This window comes from Pleurodeles waltl, chromosome 3_1, assembly GCF_031143425.1.
Source record: "Pleurodeles waltl isolate 20211129_DDA chromosome 3_1, aPleWal1.hap1.20221129, whole genome shotgun sequence".
In the NCBI taxonomy this organism is placed as follows: Eukaryota; Metazoa; Chordata; class Amphibia; order Caudata; family Salamandridae; genus Pleurodeles; species Pleurodeles waltl.
Genome location: NC_090440.1, coordinates 835,722,552 through 835,741,275, shown reverse-complemented (window position 1 = coordinate 835,741,275; position 18,724 = coordinate 835,722,552). Strand labels below are relative to the sequence as shown.

Here is an 18,724-nt window from a genome sequence, read left to right as displayed (position 1 = left end):
ATGACATAACTGGTAACATCACTACAACATCTTAAATAACATCATTGATGACAACAGTGCATGGCCAAGGCACAAGTTATTGTTACATTAGGGACAGAAGTTATAGTTACATGAGATAACTATACCTAGTCCCATCTGCCTGGTAATGAGTCAATAAGTTAGAATTTCCACATCAACTCGTCTTCTATACTTGATAGCAATACTCTCTTATGCATGACATGATTTTTGGTAAGATACTTTCCATGTAAATGAAATGTTCTATACTGACATTCTTATTTCTTGAACCTGGAACGTACCTGCCACTGAGGTCCAACCTGTATGTGAACAGTTGTTCTTTGATCCCAAAGAATGGTAATGTGCTCAATGGAAAAATGAATGAAGGTAAAAAATCCTGCTTGCCATATGTGGATATTTTGTCTCATGTCAATAATACTAGAAGGGCTCTGTTAAAAGCAAGAGAGAAGAGATGAAGAATTACAACAACGACGTTCTCTATACAACAATAAAAGGTGATATTAGAGTGCACTGCTGCACACCAATTTGACAATGTAACAATTAGATATGCGGCTAATTACATGTTTTACTGTATGTCTATTAGTTAAACTAATGTTAATAAATTAACCTTAAACCTTTCAAACTAGGTAGTTATACTGACTGCAATTTATAAAAAAGCATCCAGACGAGCACTGGCTTAGCCAATGCTTGCTTCCTTTGCTTTGGTTTATTAATTTGTAACAAAGGCATTCCAACCTAGTCGACCTGTATGCACATGAAGCATAGGTGGCCATCTTGGAATGGCAACCTATGTTATACTTTATGGCAAAAACCAAGGATCGCCACCCATGTGTGCGTATTAACACCCACCAAAATCATGTGTTATGCACTAAATCAACCATTGGTTGCTAGCTATATTTTCTGCAAGGCTAATATTGGAATTAATCTTTATTTGCCAAACTATGATCTTTGTGCTTTCAATTTAAATTAACGTCACTGCTCATTAATTCAGCTTCAGAAAGGGAGACAGAGTGATGCCATTTTTGGGGAATTGGTTTTGTAAGAATATGAAAAATTTACCCGCCATGAATTAGTTTTGCTATTTTACACTACAAAATACATGCCTGTGTGAAATTGTGGATCATCTTTCATTGTTTAAACAGATGTTATGAGTGAAAAATTATGCACAGCCCCTACTCTTAAAAACATTAACATGTGTTTTTCTAAGAAATAGTGATATTCTATACTTTTCTTGATATTTCATTAAGTTAATGATCATATTTTGTAAGACGCTTTAATGAGGGAGATGTCAAATTCACATAATTTGCATTTGCATAATTGTGCAAAATTTGGCAAAATTTACCAAAAATTACATTAAATGCAAACCTAGCATTTAGTGAAATATTTTAGCATGAAATGTGGAGTCAACATACATTCTAAAACCGATTGTGGCTCAAATACACATTTTGTGATAAAAAAAACAGCACAAACAACACAAGTGCTGTTATCAACAGGCGCTCGCGTTCTGATTGCCTGTATTTTTTGCGTGCTCATGCGTTAACATAGTTTAATAGTGTCATTTGGGGAATATCGCATAACAAGAGTAACGAAAAGTCCCTAAAATTATGAGAGATTACGCATGCGTAATGGGCATTTTGCCAGTGTCTACTTTTAATGGGCCTTCTGTAATTATATATGCTTTGTTTATTTTGTACATTGCAATGACCGAGGCTGATGGCACAAACGTGATCGAGGTGAACACAATTAAAATACCTATTTAACACGGTAATGACTTCTGAGTTACACACTTACTGGCCTGCCAGTGTCATCCTCAAATTTTATGACAGATTCTCCAACATTTATAGAAATATATTTCCTGCATATGATGCCAGTATTAAAGCAATTCACATTTTCCACAGTGACAGAGAAACGATGATATGAAGTGCTCTAAAAAACAAACAGAAATGATGAACAAGTTTAAAATGCAATGATAAATCAGACAAAAGAAAGATACATGTAAGCATTAGAGCTGTGACTACTATACGACATTCTGTTACCAGGTCCAAATGTTCTGGACAAGTGCCCACTGAGCCCAAACAATCGAACTAAGGGCCTGATTACAACTTTGGAGGACGGTGTTAAACCGTCCCAAAAGTGGCGGATATACCACCTACCGTATTACGAGTCCATTATATCCTATGGAACTCGTAATACGGTAGGTGGTATATCCGTCACTTTTGGGACGGTTTAACACCGTCCTCCAAAGTTGTAATCAGGCCCTAAGTCTTTTTATACTGTGTGAAAAACTACTGAGATTATAAGGCAGACGAATGTCATAATGGTATAGTTATTCACACTCCTACACCTGCTTCTTTTCAGTGGGATAGATTAGGTTCATTGTTTTTAAAACATACATTTATTTTGGGTTAAGTTAGAGGAGGGGAAATGTGACCCATTGTAGGAAAGTACCATCTTGCCTGGCATGTTACCCCCATATTTCACAGTATATATGTTGTTTTAGTGTATGTGTCACTGGGACCCTGCCAGCCAGGGCCCCAGTGCTCATAAGTGTGCCCTGTATGTGTTCCCTGTGGGATGACTAACTGTCTCACTGAGGCTCTGCTAACCAGAACCTCAGTGGTTATGCTCTCTCTGCTTTCTAAATTGTCACTAACAGGCTAGTGACCAATTTCACCAATTCACATTGGCATACTGGAACACCCTTATAATCCCCTAGTATATGGTGCTGAGGTACCCAGGGTATTGGGGTTCCAGGAGATCCCTATGGGCTGCAGCATTTCTTTTGCCACCCATAGTGACCTCTGACAATTCTTGCAAAGGCCTGCCACTGCAGCCTGAGTGAAATAACGTCCACGTTATTTCACAGCCATTTACCACTGTACTTAAGTAACTTATATGTCACCTATGTGTCTAACCTTCACCTGGTGAAGGTTGGGTGCTAAGTTATTTAGTGTGTGGGCACCCTGGCACTAGCCAAGGTGCCCCCACATCATTCAGGGCAAATTCCCCGGACCTTGTGAGTGCGGGGACACCATTACACGCGTGCACTGTACATAGGTCATTACCTATGTACAGCGTCACAATGGTAACTCCGAACATGGCCATGTAACATGTCTAAGATCATGGAGACAATTCCATGATCCCCCGAGTCTCTAGCACAGACCGGGTACTGCCAAACTGCCTTTCCCGGGGTTTCACTGCAGCTGCTGCCAACTCCTCAGACAGGTTTCTGCCCTCCTGGGGTCCAGCCAGGCTTGGCCCAGGAAGGCAGAACAAAGGACTTCCTCAGAGAGAGGGTGTTACACCCTCTCCCTTTGGAAAAAGGTGTCAGGGCTGGGGAGGAGTAGCCTCCCCCAGCCTCTGGAAATGCTTTGATGGGCACAGATGGTGCCCATCTCTGCATAAGCCAGTCTACACCGGTTCAGGGATCCCCCAGCCCTGCTCTGGCACGAAACTGGACAAAGGAAAGGGGAGTGACCACTCCCCTGACCTGCACCTCCCAGGGGAGGTGCAGAGCTCCTCCAGTGTGCTCCAGACCTCTGCCATCTTGGAAACAGAGGTGCTGCTGGCACACTGGACTGCTCTGAGTGGCCAGTGCCAGCAGGTGACGTCAGAGACTCCTTCTGATAGGCTCTTACCTGTGTTGCTAGCCTATCCTCCTTCCTAGGAAGCCAAACCTCCTTTTCTGGCTATTTAGGGTCTCTGCTTTGGGGAATTCTGTAGATAACGAATGCAAGAGCTCATCAGAGTTCCTCTGCATCTCTCTCTTCACCTTCTGCCAAAGGATCGACCGCTGACTGCTCAGGACGCCTGCAAAACCGCAACAAAGTAGCAAAGACGACTACTGCAACCTTGTATCGCTGGTCCTGCCGCTTTCTCGCCTGTTTCCTGGTGGTGCATGCTCTGGGGGTAGCCTGCCTCCTTCTTGCACCAGGAGCTCTGAAGAAATCTCCCGTGGGACGACGGAATCCTCCCCCCTGCAACTGCAGGCAACAAAAGACTGCATCACAGGTCCTCTGGGTCTCCTCTCCGCACAACGAGCGTGGTCCCTGGAACTCAGCAACTCTGTCCAAGTGACTCCCACAGTCCAGTGACTCTTCAGTCCAAGTTTGGTGGAGGTAAGTCCTTGCCTCTCCACGCTAGACTGCATTGCTGGGTACCGCGTGATTTGAAGCTGCTCCGGCTCCTGTGCACTCTTCCAGGATTTCCTTTGTGCACAGCCAAGCCTGGGTCCCTGACACTCTAACCTGCAGTGCACAACCTTCTGAGTTGTCCTCCGGCGTCGTGGGACTCCCTTTTGTGTCTTCGGGTGAGCTCCGGTTCACTCCTCTTCCAAGTGCCTGTTCCGGTACTTCTGCGGGTGCTACCTGCGTCTGTGAGGGCTCCCTGACTTGCTGGGCGCCCCCTCTGTCTCCTCATCCAAGTGGCGACATCTTGGTCCCTCCTGGGCCACAGCAGCATCCAAAAACCCTAACCGCGACCCTTGCAGCTAGCAAGGCTTGTTTGCGGTCTTCCTGCGTGGGAACACCTCTGCAAGCTTCTTCACGACGTGGGACATCCATCCTCCAAAGGGGAAGTTTCTAGCCCTCTTCCTTCTTGCAGAATCCACAGCTTCTACCATCCGGTGGCAGCTTCTTTGCACCCTCAGCTGGCATTTCCTGGGCATCTGCCCAATCTTGACTTTGTCGCGACTCTTGGACTTGGTCCCCTTGTTCCACAGGTACTCTTGTCCAGAAATCCACTTTGGTTGCATTGCTGGTGTTGGTCTTACTTGCAGAATTCCCCTATCACTACTTCTGTGCTCTCTGGGGAACATAGGTGCACTTTACACCTACTTTTCAGGGTCTTGGGGTGGGCTATTTTTCTAACCCTCACTGTTTTCTTACAGTCCCAGCGACCCTCTACAAGCTCACATAGGTTTGGGGTCCATTCGTGGTTCGCATTCCACTTTTGGAGTATATGGTTTGTGTTGCCCCTATACCTATGTGCTCCTATTGCAATCTACTGTAACTTTACATTGCTTGCATTACTTTCTTTTGCTATTACTGCATATTTTTGGTATTGTGTACATATATCTTGTGTATATTTGGCATCCTCATAATGAGGGTACTCACTGAGATACTTTTGGCATATTGTCATAAAAGTAAAGTACCTTTATTTTTAGTATATCTGTGTATTGTGTTTTCTTATGATATTGTGCATATGACACCAGTGGTATAGTAGGAGCTTTGCATGTCTCCTAGTTCAGCCTAAGCTGCTCTGCTATAGCTACCTTCTATCAGCCTAAGCTGCTAGAAACACCTCTTCAACACTAATAAGGGATAACTGGACCTGGTACAGAGTGTAAGTACCCCTTGGTACCCACTACAAGCCAGGCCAGCCTCCTACATTGGTTGTGCAGCGGTGGGATAAGTACTTGCAACTACTTACCACTTTGTCATTGTGTGCTTTTCATAAGAGAATAATATACAAAACAAGTTCAGTGTATGTACACCTAACCAAAAAGTTTTGCTTTTCTTCTCTTACACTATCTGCTAAGTGCTGAAAAGTACACTTAAACTTTCAAAAGTTTCTAAAAAGTTGAAAAAGTTTTTTTTCTGTTTTTCTTAAAAAGTCCTTGAACTTTTTCTTTCTTTTATCTGTCCCTAAACCTTTTTCTATCATGTCTGATGTAGGAACTTCTCTTGATCTGGTCAGCTCAGCTTATGACCACCTTAACTGGAAGGGTTTAAGGAGTCTCTGCATTGATAGAGGTTTAGGGGTGGGAAAGAATCCCTCTAGAGAATTGCTATCTAACATGCTTATTGAGAATGATAAGGCCTTAGCTGGCACATCCATTGAGAAGTTAGGTGATGGTTCACACTCTGACTCAGGGGCACCCCCAGTAAGAGTGTTAGATGGTGACCTTCCCAACCTGCCCCTTAGCAGACCACCTAGCATAGCTGGTACTAATGTGAGCTCACATCACAGTAGGGATGTTATTTCTGCAGGCCAGGTTGTTAGGGTGCCAACTGTTAGGGACAGGTCTCCCTCTGTTCATTCACATAATTCTTCTGTGTCAAAGCATGCCCAACCCACCCACCCTGATGACAGATTGTTAGAAAGGGAACTCAATAGATTGAGAGTGGAAGAGTCCAGGCTGAAGCTTAAACAGCAACAGCTGGCTCTAGACAGGGAATCTTTAGACTTAGAAAAAGAAAGACAGAGGTTGGGTTAGGACCCCATGGTGGCAGCAGCAGTATTCCAGATAGTAATCCTGTGAAAGAGCATGATTCTAGGAATCTGCATAAGATAGTTCCCCCTTACAAGGAGGGGGATGACATTAACAAGTGGTTTGCTGCACTTGAGAGGGCCTGTGTGGTACAGGGGGTCCCTCAAAGGCAGTGGGCTGCTATCCTATGGCTATCTTTCAGTGGAAAGGGTAGGGATAGGCTCCTTACTGTGAAGGAAAGTGATGCCAATAATTTTACAGTTTTTAAGAATGCACGTTTGGATGGATTTGGCTTAACCACTGAACAATACAGGATTAAGTTCAGAGAAACCAGAAAAGAGTCCTCACAAGACTGGGTAGACTTTGTTGACTATTCAGTGAAGGCCTTGGAGGGGTGGTTACATGGCAGTAAAGTTTCTGACTATGAAAGCCTGTATAATCTGACCCTGAGAGAGAATATTCTGAATAACTGTGTGTTTGATTTGTTACACCAATATCTAGTGGACTCAGATCTGACCTCTCCCCAAGAATTGGGAAAGAAGGCAGACAAATGGGTCAGAACAAGAGTGAACAGAAAAGTTCATACAGGGGGTGACAAGGATGGCAAGAAGAAGGATGGTAAGTCTTCAGACAAGGGTGGGGACAAATCTAAAAATGAGTCTTCATCAGGCCCACAAAAACAATCTGGTGGGGGTGGTGGGTCTAAATCCTCTTCTAATCAAGTAAAGAAAAGCACCAAGCCTCCCACTACCACAACCCCTACTGCTACACCTAGTGCCCCTAGTAATAGCAGTGGTGGTGGGAGCAAACATACTAATAGCCAATCCAAGGGAGTAGCTGGGCTCACTTTTGGTAATTTAGTTTGGGTTGGTCTTGTTAGGAAGACCACAGAGGCTGTGTTCGTCTCTGAAGGTGCCATTGATTTGGCCACCTTGGTTGCTTGTCCCCTTAATATGGATAAGTACAAGCAACTTCCCCTAATAAATGGTGTTGAGGTTCAGGCCTACAGGGACACAGGTGCCAGTGTTACCATGGTAATAGAGAAACTGGTACACCCTGAACAACACCTACTTGGTCACCAGTACCAAGTGACAGACGCTCATAACAACACCATTAGCCACCCCATGGCTGTTGTGAATCTCAACTGGGGGGGGGGGGTTACTGGTCCAAAGAAAGTTGTGGTTGCCTCAGATTTACCTGTAGACTGTCTACTAGGGAATGATTTAGAGACATCAGCTTGGGCAGAAGTGGAGTTGGAGGCTCATGCAGCAATGCTGGGCATTCCTGGGCATATTTTTGCTTTAACCAGGGCTCAGGCCAAAAAGCAAAAAGGACAGGGTGACTTGGATCCTGGAACATTGGACCAAGTGCTCCCTGAAGCTAGGGTTAGTAAGGGTAAATCCCTACCCACTATCCCTCATTCTACAGATGATTCAACTTATGAGGAAGAAGAATTCCCCCCCTGTGCAGAACCTTCACCAGAGGAGCTGGAAGCAGACACTGCTGAGCTTTTGGGTGGAGGGGGTCCTGCCAGGGAGGAGCTGAGTGTGGCACAGCAAACCTGTCCCACATTAGAGGGTCTAAGACAGCAAGCTGTCAAACAGCAAAATGGGGATGTCAGTGACTCACATAGGCCCTCATTCTGACCTTGGCGGTCGGCGGAGAGGCGGCGGTCGGACCGCGAACAGACCGGCGGTCAGAAAAATGGCATTCTGACCGCGGCGGTCACCGCCGCGATCGACCGCCACTTCCCCACTCCGACCGCCACGGCGGTCATGACCGCCGGGCTGGAGTTTGCGCACTCCGGCCCGGCGGTCGTCCCAAGACCGCCAACGGTATCATGACCCTGCCTACCGCCGCGGTTTCTGGCGGTCGGGAACCGCCATGCGAACCATGGCGGTAAGCACTAGCGGGGCCAGGGAATTCCTTCCCTGGCACTGATAGGGGTCTCCCCCACCCCCCACTACCCACCCGAGTCCTCCCCCCACACCCTCCACCCCCCTGCAACCCCCCAGAGGTGGTACGAACCCCCTCCCCACCCCCACCCCGACATGCACATACATGCACCCCGACATGCACACACCCCCAACATGCACATATACACACCCCCTACACACACATACACAACGGGGACACATACCCGCACACATACATGCAGACATGCGCACCTGCCGAACAGCACACATTACCCATAGACACAGCAGCACCCCCCGCCCGCATACACGCACTCACACACCCCCTCTACACACTCACACGCACACCCCCATGCACGACCACATCACACAACACCCCCCCTCCCCCTCCCCTCACGGACGGTCAACTTACCTTGTGCGTTGGTCCTCCGGGAGGCGACGGGAGCCATGGGGAGGTGACCGCCAACAGAACACCGCCAACAGAAGACCGCCACACAGATATGTGGGTCATAATTCTGTGGGCGGTGTTCTGCTGGCGTGGCGGTGGAGGTTGACCAGTCTCCACTTTTCCGCCGACCGCCAGTGTGGCTGCTGGCGGTTTCCCGGCGGAACGCTCCCAGCGGTCGGAATGCGAACAGCGGCATACCGCCGCGGTCGGCGGTCTTCACCGCGGCGGTAACTCGGCGGTCTCGCGAAAAGACCGCCAAGGTCAGAATGAGGGCCATAGAGTTTACTGGGAGGACAACCTCTTGTATACAGAGGCAAGGGACCCAAAACCTGGAGCAGCCAGGAGATTGGTCATTCCCCTGCAATACAGAGAGTTCCTCCTAACTCTGGCACACGACATTCCCTTGGGTGGACATTTAGGGCAAATTAAAACATGGGAAAGGCTTGTCCCCCTGTTTCATTGGCCTAGGATGTCAGAGGACACAAAAGACTTTTGTAAGTCCTGTGTGACCTGCCAAGCCAGTGGCAAGACTGGTGGCACACCAAAGGCTCCCCTTATTCCACTGCCTGTGGTTGGGGTTCCCTTTGAAAGGGTAGGGGTTGACATAGTTGGCCTCCTTGACCCTTCTACTGCTTCAGGCAATAGGTTTATCTTGGTGGTAGTGGACCATGCCACAAGATATCCTGAAGCAATTCCTCTAAGGACCACTACATCACCTGCAGTGGCAAAAGCCCTCCTGGGAATCTTTTCCAGGGTGGGTTTCCCAAAAGAGGTGGTATCAGACAGGGGTAGCAACTTTATGTCTGCATACTTGAAGGCCATGTGGAAGGAATGTGGTGTAACATACAAATTCACCACACCTTATCATCCACAAACAAATGGACTGGTAGAGAGGTTTAATAAAACTCTCAAAGGAATGATTATGGGACTCCCTGAAAAACTCAGGAGGAGATGGGATGTCCTGTTACCTTGCCTCCTTTTTGCTTACAGGGAGGTACCACAGAAAGGAGTGGGCTTCAGCCCCTTTGAACTCCTATTTGGACACCCTGTAAGAGGTCCTCTAACATTTGTGAAGGAGGGTTGGGAACAACCTTTAAAAGCTCCTAAGCAAGACATAGTGGACTATGTACTCGGCCGAAGATCCAGAATGGCTGAATACATGAAAAAGGCCAGTAAAAACCTTCAGGCCAGCCAAGAGCTCCAAAAGCAATGGCATGACCAGAAGGCTGTTCTGATTCAGTACCAACCAGGACAGAAGGTGTGGGTCTTGGAGCCTGTGGCCCCAAAAGCACTCCAAGACAAATGGAGTGGACCCCACATCATTGTTGAAAAGAAGGGAGAAGTCACCTACTTGGTTGACTTGGGCACTGCCAGGAGTCCCCTTAGGGTGCTCCATGTCAATCGCCTAAAACGCTACTATGACAGGGCGGATCTCACCCTGCTCATGGCAACAGATGAAGGACAGGAAGAAGAGAGTGACCCTCTCCCTGATCTCTTCTCTTCCACAGAACAAGATGCTCTAGTGGAAGGTGTCGTTTTAGCAGACTGTCTTACTGCTGAGCAGAAAGACCACTGCATAAATCTCCTGGGTCAGTTTTCTGAACTCTTTTCTACTGTGCCAGGCACCACTTCTTGGTGTGAGCACACTATAGATACTGGAGACAGCATGCCTGTCAAAAGTAAGATCTATAGGCAGCCTGACCATGTCAGAGACTGCATAAAACAAGAGGTTCAGAAAATGCTTGAACTGGGAGTCGTTGAAGACTCTGAAAGCCCATGGGCCTCTCCTGTGGTGCTTGTACCAAAGCCTCACTCAAAAGATGGGAAAAGAGAGATGAGGTTTTGTGTAGATTACAGAGGTCTCAACCAGGTAACTAAAACTGATGCTCACCCCTATACCCAGGGCAGATGAGCTCATAGATACACTGGCATCTGCCAAGTATCTAAGCACATTTGATTTGACTGCAGGATATTGGCAGATCAAGTTATCAGAGGATGCTAAAGCAAAAACTGCATTTTCGACTATTGGAGGGCACTACCAATTCACAGTAATGCCCTTTGGTTTGAAAAATGCACCTGACACTTTTCAGAGGTTGGTGAATACAGTCCTGCAAGGGTTGGAGGCTTTTAGTGCAGCATATCTAGATGATATAGCTGTCTTTAGCTCCACCTGGGATGATCACCTGGTCCACCTATGGAAAGTTTTGGAGGCCCTGCAAAAGGCAGGCCTCACTATCAAGGCTTCAAAGTGCCAGATAGGGCAGGGGAAAGTGGTTTATCTGGGACACCTTGTAGGTGGAGAACAGATTGCACCACTTCAGGGGAAAATCCAAACTATCATAGATTGGGTTCCCCCTACAACTCAGACCCAGGTGAGAGCCTTCTTAGGCCTCACTGGGTATTACAGGAGGTTCATTAAAAACTATGGCTCCATTGCAGCCCCACTTAATGACCTCACCTCCAAGAAAATGCCTAAAAAGGTATTGTGGACAACTAGCTGTCAGAAAGCTTTTGAGGAGCTCAAACAGGCCATGTGCACTGCACCTGTCCTAAAAAGCCCATGTTACTCCAAGAAATTCATTGTTCAAACTGATGCATCTGAATTAGGGGTAGGGGCAGTCTTATCACAACTCAATTCTGAGGGCCAGGATCAACCTGTTGCTTTTATCAGCAGGAGGTTGACCCCTAGAGAAAAGCGTTGGTCTGCCATAGAGAGGGAGGCCTTTGCTGTGGTCTGGGCACTGAAGAAGTTGAGGCCATACCTGTTTGGCACTCACTTCATTGTTCAGACAGACCACAAACCTCTACTTTGGCTAAAACAAATGAAAGGTGAAAACCCTAAATTGTTGAGGTGGTCCATATCTCTACAGGGAATGGACTATACAGTGGAACATAGACCTGGGAGTACCCACTCCAGTGCAGATGGACTCTCCAGATATTTCCACTTAGACAATGAAGACTCATCAGGTCATGGCTAGTCTTATTGTCCTTCGTTTGGGGGGGGGTTGTGTAGGAAAGTACCATCTTGCCTGGCATGTTACCCCCATATTTCACTGTATATATGTTGTTTTAGTGTATGTGTCACTGGGACCCTGCCAGCCAGGGCCCCAGTGCTCATAAGTGTGCCCTGTATGTGTTCCCTGTGTGATGACTAACTGTCTCACCGAGGCTCTGCTAACCAGAACCTCAGTGGTTATGCTCTCTCTGCTTTCTAAATTGTCACTAACAGGCTAGTGACCAATTTCACCAATTCACATTGGCATACTGGAACACCCCTTTAATCCCCTAGTATATGGTACTGAGGTACCCAGGGTATTGGGGTTCCAGGAGATCCCTATGGGCTGCAGCACTTCTTTTGCCACCCATAGGGACCTCTGACAATTCTTGCAAAGGCCTGCCACTGCAGCCTGAGTGAAATAACATCCACATTATTTCACAGCCATTTACTACTGCACTTAAGTAACTTATAAGTCACCTATATGTCCAACCTTCACCTGGTGAAGGTTGGGTGCTAAGTTACCTAGTGTGTGGGCACCCTGGCACTAGCCAAGGTGCCCCCACATCGTTCAGGGCAAATTCCTCGGACTTTGTGAGTGCGGGGACATCATTACACGCGTGCACTGTACATAGGTCACTACCTATGTACAGCGTCACAATGGTAACTCCGAACATGGCCATGTAACATGTCTAAGATCATGGAATTGTCACCCCAATGCCATTCTGGCATTGGGGAGACAATTCCATGATCCCCCGAGTCTCTAGCACAGACCCGGGTCCTGCCAAACTGCCTTTCCCTGGGTTTCACTGCAGCTGCTGCTGCTGCCAACCCCTCAGACCGGTTGCTGCCCTCCTGGGGTCCAGCCAGGCTTGGCCCAGGAAGGCAGAACAAAGGACTTCCTCAGAGAGAGGGTGTTACACCCTCTCCCTTTGGAAAAAGGTGTCAGGGCTGGGGAGGAGTAGCCTCCCCCAGCCTCTGGAAATGCTTTGATGGGCACAGATGGTGCCCAATCTCTGCATAAGCCAGTCTACACCGGTTCAGGGATCCCCCAGCCCTGCTCTGGCGCGACACTGGACAAAGGAAAGGGGAGTGACTACTCCCCTGACCTGCACCTACCAGGGGAGGTGCCCAGAGCTCCTCCAGTGTGCTCCAGACATCTGCCATCTTGGAAACAGAGGTGCTGCTGGCACACTGGACTGCTCTGAGTGGCCAGTGCCAGCAGGTGACGTCAGAGACTCCTTCTGATAGGCTCTTACCTGTGTTGCTATCCTATCCTCCTTCCTAGGTAGCCAAACCTCCTTTTCTGGCTATTTAGTGTCTCTGCTTTGGGGAATTCTGTAGATAACGAATGCAAGAGCTCATCAGAGTTCCTCTGCATCTCTCTCTTCACCTTCTGCCAAAGGATCGACCGCTGACTGCTCAGGACGCCTGCAAAACCGCAACAAAGTAGCAAAGACGACTACTGCAACCTTGTATCGCTGATCCTGCCGCTTTCTCGCCTGTTTCCTGGTGGTGCATGCTCTGGGGGTAGCCTGCCTCCTTTTTGCACCAGGAGCTCTGAAGAAATCTCCCGTGGGATGACGGAATCCTCCCCCTGCAACCGCAGGCAACAAAAGACTGCATCACCGGTCCTTTGGGTCCCCTCTCAGCACGACGAGCGCCTGAAACTCAGAAACTCTGTCCAAGTGACTCCCACAGTCCAGTGACTCTTCAGTCCAAGTTTGGTGGAGGTAAGTCCTTGCCTCCCCACGCTAGACTGCATTGCTGGGTACCGCGTGATTTGCAGCTGCTCCGGCTCCTGTGCACTCTTCCAGGATTTCCTTCGTGCACAGCCAAGCCTGGGTCCCCGACACTCTAACCTGCAGTGCACAACCTTCTGAGTTGTCCTCCGGCGTCGTGGGACTCCCTTTTGTGTCTTCGGGTGAGCTCCGGTTCACTCCTCTTCCAAGTGCCTGTTCCGGTACTTCTGCGGGTGCTGCCTGCGTCTGTGAGGGCTCCCTGACTTGCTGGGCGCCCCCTCTGTCTCCTCATCCAAGTGGCGTCATCTTGGTCCCTCCTGGGCCACAGCAGCATCCAAAAACCCTAACCGCGACCCTTGCAGCTAGCAAGGCTTGTTTGCGGTCTTTCTGTGTGGGAACACCTCTGAAAGCTTCTCCACGATGTGGGACATCCATCCACCAAAGGGGAAGTTTCTAGCCCTCTTCGTTCTTGCAGAATCCACAGCTTCTACCATCCGGTGGCAGCTTCTTTGCACCCTCAGCTGGCATTTCCTGGGCATCTGCCCAATCTCTACTTTGTCGTGACTCTTGGACTTGGTCCCCTTGTTCCACAGGTACTCTCGTCCAGAAATCCACTTTGGTTGCATTGCTGGTGTTGGTCTTCCTTGCAGAATTCCCCTATCACGACTTCTGTGCTCTCTGGGGAACATAGGTGCACTTTACACCTACTTTTCAGGGTCTTGGGGTGGACTATTTTTCTAACCCTCACTGTTTTCTTACAGTCCCAGCGACCCTCTACAAGCTCACATAGGTTTGGGGTCCATTCGTGGTTCGCATTCCACTTTTGGAGTGTATGGTTTGTGTTGCCCCTATACCTATGTGCTCCTATTGCAATCTACTGTAACTTTACATTGCTTGCATTACTTCTTTTTGCTATTACTGCATATTTTTGGTATTGTGTACATATATCTTGTGTATATTTGGCATCCTCATACTGAGGGTACTCACTGAGATACTTTTGGCATATTGTCATAAAAATAAAGTACCTTTATTTTTAGTATATCTGTGTGTTGTGTTTTCTTATGATATTGTGCATATGACACCAGTGGTATAGTAGGAGCTTTGCATGTCTCCTAGTTCAGCCTAAGCTGCTCTGCTATAGCTACCTTCTATCAGCCTAAGCTGCTATAAACACCTCTTCTACACTAATAAGGGATAACTGGACCTGGTACAGAGTGTAAGTATCCCTTGGTACCCACTACAAGCCAGGCCAGCCTCCTACACCCATCAACCAACAAACTTGGCAGATGCCCTCTCTGTAAACCTTGTAGGTTCCATGCCGTATTTAACACGCAGGAAACTGCAGGATTTACTACTGGCTGAGCCTCAGCTGGCTCTGCCAGAAGATATCCTTGACCTGAAGGCTTGTCCTCTACCGGGCCACCAGGTGACCAGACCGGGTATTTAGAACATTGCTACCATCAGTGAATATTCAAGTTTATTACTTAGGCGGTCATTCTGACCCTGGCGGTCAAAGACCGCCAGGGCGGAGGACCGCGGGAGCACCACCGACAGGCCGGCGGTGCTCCAATGGGGATTCAGACCGCGGCGGTAAAGCCGCGGTCGGACCGGCAACACTGGCGGTCTCCCGCCAGTGTACCGCCGCCCCATTGAATCCTCCAAGGCGGCGCAGCTTGCTGCGCCGCCGAGGGGATTCCGACCCCCCCTACCGCCATCCAGATCCCGGCGGTCCGACCGCCGGGAACCGGATGGCGGTAGGGGGGGTCGCGGGGCCCCTGGGGGCCCCTGCAGTGCCCATGCCACTGGCATGGGCATTGCAGGGGCCCCCGTAAGAGGGCCCCTACAAGTATTTCACTGTCTGCTTAGCAGACAGTGAAATACGCGACGGGTGCCACTGCACCCGTCGCACAGCTTCCACTCCGCCGGCTCGATTCCGAGCCGGCTTCATCGTGGAAGCCTCTTTCCCGCTGGGCTGGCGGGCGGCCTGAAGGCGGCCGCCCGCCAGCCCAGCGGGAAAGTCAGAATCACCGCCGCGGTCTTTCGACCGCGGAACGGTATTCTGGCGGCCCCCGACAGGCCGGCGGCGACCGCCGCCGGCCAATGTCAGAATGAGGGCCTTAGTGTATTCAGCAGTTGCGTTTGACATAATCCAAATGTTACCATATTAAAAAAAGAAACGTAATAGGAATTATTACATAATTTCATCAAGACCCTTATTGGACATAGAAACATTAAAATAGAATAGAAAGGAAGAGAAAGGAGTAATCTTAAAAATGGAAGGATAGAAAAAATGATCTTGAAGGGAAAAGAGGATTGCTCTTGGGAAAGGAACAAGTAAAAAGTAACAAAAACATACATCGTCATTTCAATGAAATCTGCAGAAGCTATTGAGCTGTTGTACTCGGGTTTAATGATTTCCAGTCTGAGTATCAGACAGCAGAACGTATTCCTCCTGTATTGTTTTGCTGCTTGGTTATGGATCCTCCCTGTAATACGACCATTACTCATTTTCCATGTCCTGGTCCGCAATGCAAGGCATGAGGGACCTGAACAGTCATATTATTGGAATTGTGCAAGCCGGCGCAAAGGGTAGGCTAGCGTAAAAAAAAATGACGTTAGCCGGGTAGGGTGGCGGTATGGGAGAAGGGGTTTTTTTCACCAAAAAATGACGTTAGGTAAGGTTAAAGTAAAAAAAAAATACTCTAACCAGCCTAGCGTCATTTTCTGACACAAAACCATCCATACCACATGACTCCTGTCTCAGGAAAGACAGGAGTCATCCCCACCACCCCAATGGCCATCACAGGGGACCAGGGTCTCCTGGGCATGGCCATTGCACCCAGTGCCATGGGAGGGGGGAGGGCATTTCAGGGCCCCCATGGGCAGTTTAAAAAAATAAATAAATACTGATCTGTACTTACCTATACTTACCCGGGATGGGGTCCCCCATCCTCCGCTTTCCCTCTGGTGTGGGTGGGGGTGTTCCTGGGGCCTGAGGAGGGCACCTGTGGGCTTATTCCATGGTGTTCCCCTAACACCTGCCCTGACCCAGGCTTTGCACCATTATTTGACCCCTCTTCCCCCTGTGCGTCATTTTAGCACAGAGGGATAAATATGGAGCTAAGGCCATTGACGCATTTCTTTTGCATGGGAACGCCTACTTTGCATCTCATTGATGCAAAGTAGGTTTCCACGTCCAAAAAATGACTTTAACTCCATAACTTTGGTGCTTGATGGGTCTAGCACCAAATTATAAATGTGGAGTTATTATTGCACCGAAATTGCGTCAAAAGAAATTACGCAAGTTCTGCGCAAAACAAGTATTAATATCCCCCTGAATCTCCCAGGTAAGAAGCTGTCTGTGACACTGTGGAGAAATCTAATTGATAATAACAAATGTTCTACTGTTCTGTGTGACTGGGCCTAGTGCCCGTGACACAAAAATCCCTAAAACTTGAGCTGTTTCACACCCAGTAGAGTCTATGCTCTTTTGACTATGTGGATAGCTGCTTATTTTGAGCCCTAGCTCATCCACCACCCATGCAAACCTACCATGCCCAGACAATTCTGAAAACTAAGACACCTGGGGGTGTTCAAGGGGGTTTGACATGTGTGGTTCTTATGAGGTACCCAGAGGCCTTACAAACCTCATACTTTGGCTGAAATACACATTTGCCACATATTGCTGCAAGGAAAAGTTCTAGAATCTGTGGGCCACCACAAACTTCTAAGCAACTTGTGCTCCTCCACATCTCTCGATAAAAATGGTACCTCACTAGTGTGGGTGGGCTTAAAGCCTGCAACGGGAAAGGGCCCAAAACAAAATATAGGTTGAACAAATGTTTCCACGTAAAACTGCCCCTTTCATGCATTTTCTTCATATTAGCCTAAGGGAAGCTCTGAAATCTGGGGGGATCCAGACATTTTGTACCACCCAGTGTTTCCCCATGTCTCCCAGTACAAATGGTGTGGGTGAGCTTAGCGCTTGTGCCAGGAAAGGACCCAAAACACAAAGTGGAGACATCAGCATTTTCTGTCAGTATTTGGCCCGGACTCAGCGGCTGCCCAAGGAGTCCTACCACACCCAGACATTTCTGAAAACTAGACAGCTGGGGATTCCAGGGTGGTGTGCCTTGTGTGGATCCAATGATGTTTTCCTACCCATAATGACCTGCAAACCTCAATATTTGCCTAAAATCACACAATTCCCTCCCTTTTTTGGGGTGCAAAACTCAGTAAACCACAGGAATACACAAATTTCTTACCACTCCACCAGCCTTTCTCCACTTTTTCCAGTAAAACGCTACCCCAGTTGTGTGGCTGGGCCTAGTGCCCACAACAGGCATGCATCAAACCAGGATCAATGGGAATCCCACGGGGGGCTCTCATTGACTCTGGTTTAATTTGTGCCTGTAGCGGGCACAAGGCTCAGCCACACAAGCAGGGTATCATTGAGCTTGCTTGCAGTGCTGATGTGGCCCACTGCCAAGGTGAGCCGCCCCCACTCCATAAATTTTTCAAAATTATTTTTGATTATTTTTTCCCTGGTGTTTAGAAGCCTTTCTATAACCTGTGGGTGGATTTTGGGTAAATACCCTCAATCCAACCCCAAGGGCAACAAAAGACCTATGCACCTATTCTAGGGCGGGAGTACATCACAATACTTGGATATTTTCCCATGGTATCTAGTGGTCTTGCTGTCCCCTGAAGGCAGATTTTGGGTAAACACATCAAATCCATCCCTGGAGGGATGGGGTAGAAAGACTGATGCAACTGTTCTGGAGTGGAAAGACAGCACAATGGCTCGGTGAGCCTTCCAAACTCTTTGTTTTTTTTGGGGGCCAGCCCAGCCCAATAAAGAGATAAAGTCCTCCCATGTGCCTCTGGGGGAGGCTGAAAGACTGCTGAGGTGATTTGAAGATGGTTGTTCGGTCCACTATCTGGACTTGCCGAAGCCACAGCTTTGAATTATAAAATAATACTCCCTGTGCCTATTGGTCTTTCTGGAAGTGAAAGCCTCTCTGCCCTTGGGTGGACACAGAAAGACTTCCAAGGTAAGTTCGGGTGAAGCCTCGGCCAGATGTGTGGGCAGGCCACCCTTCCCTCCTTTAATTAAAAAAAATAGCTCACCGGCATCTAATGGGCTTTATACCCCACCTACCCTCTAGGAGGACAGATTGTAGGTAAAGTCCTCCTATCTGCCATACTGGGGGGGGGGCAGAGAGACTGTAGAGGAGATATAGGGGTGAGGACTCAGGCTGACATCCGAGTAGGCTGCCACACCCGTTTTACGAAATAGCTGGGGGGGGGGGTGGTGGTAAGATTGGAGTTGAAGACCTTCTATGTGCCCCTGCTGGGGTGATTTGTTTGGGTGTGAGGGATCATCCTGATGTCTGGGAA

At 48.3% G+C, this 18,724-nt stretch overlaps 1 protein-coding gene across 1 annotated transcript in view; it reads right to left on the bottom strand.

Annotated features, from left to right (window-relative positions):
* OTOG (otogelin) overlaps window positions 1–18,724 on the bottom strand; it is a 956,473-nt gene that overhangs the window by 539,164 nt on the left and 398,585 nt on the right. The window contains exons 25-26 of the mRNA XM_069221482.1: window positions 1,807–1,941; window positions 297–443 (exon numbers count right to left, since the gene is read on the bottom strand). Coding sequence (XP_069077583.1) covers window positions 297–443; window positions 1,807–1,941 — 282 coding nt within the window. The remainder of the gene's footprint in view (window positions 1–296; window positions 444–1,806; window positions 1,942–18,724) is intronic.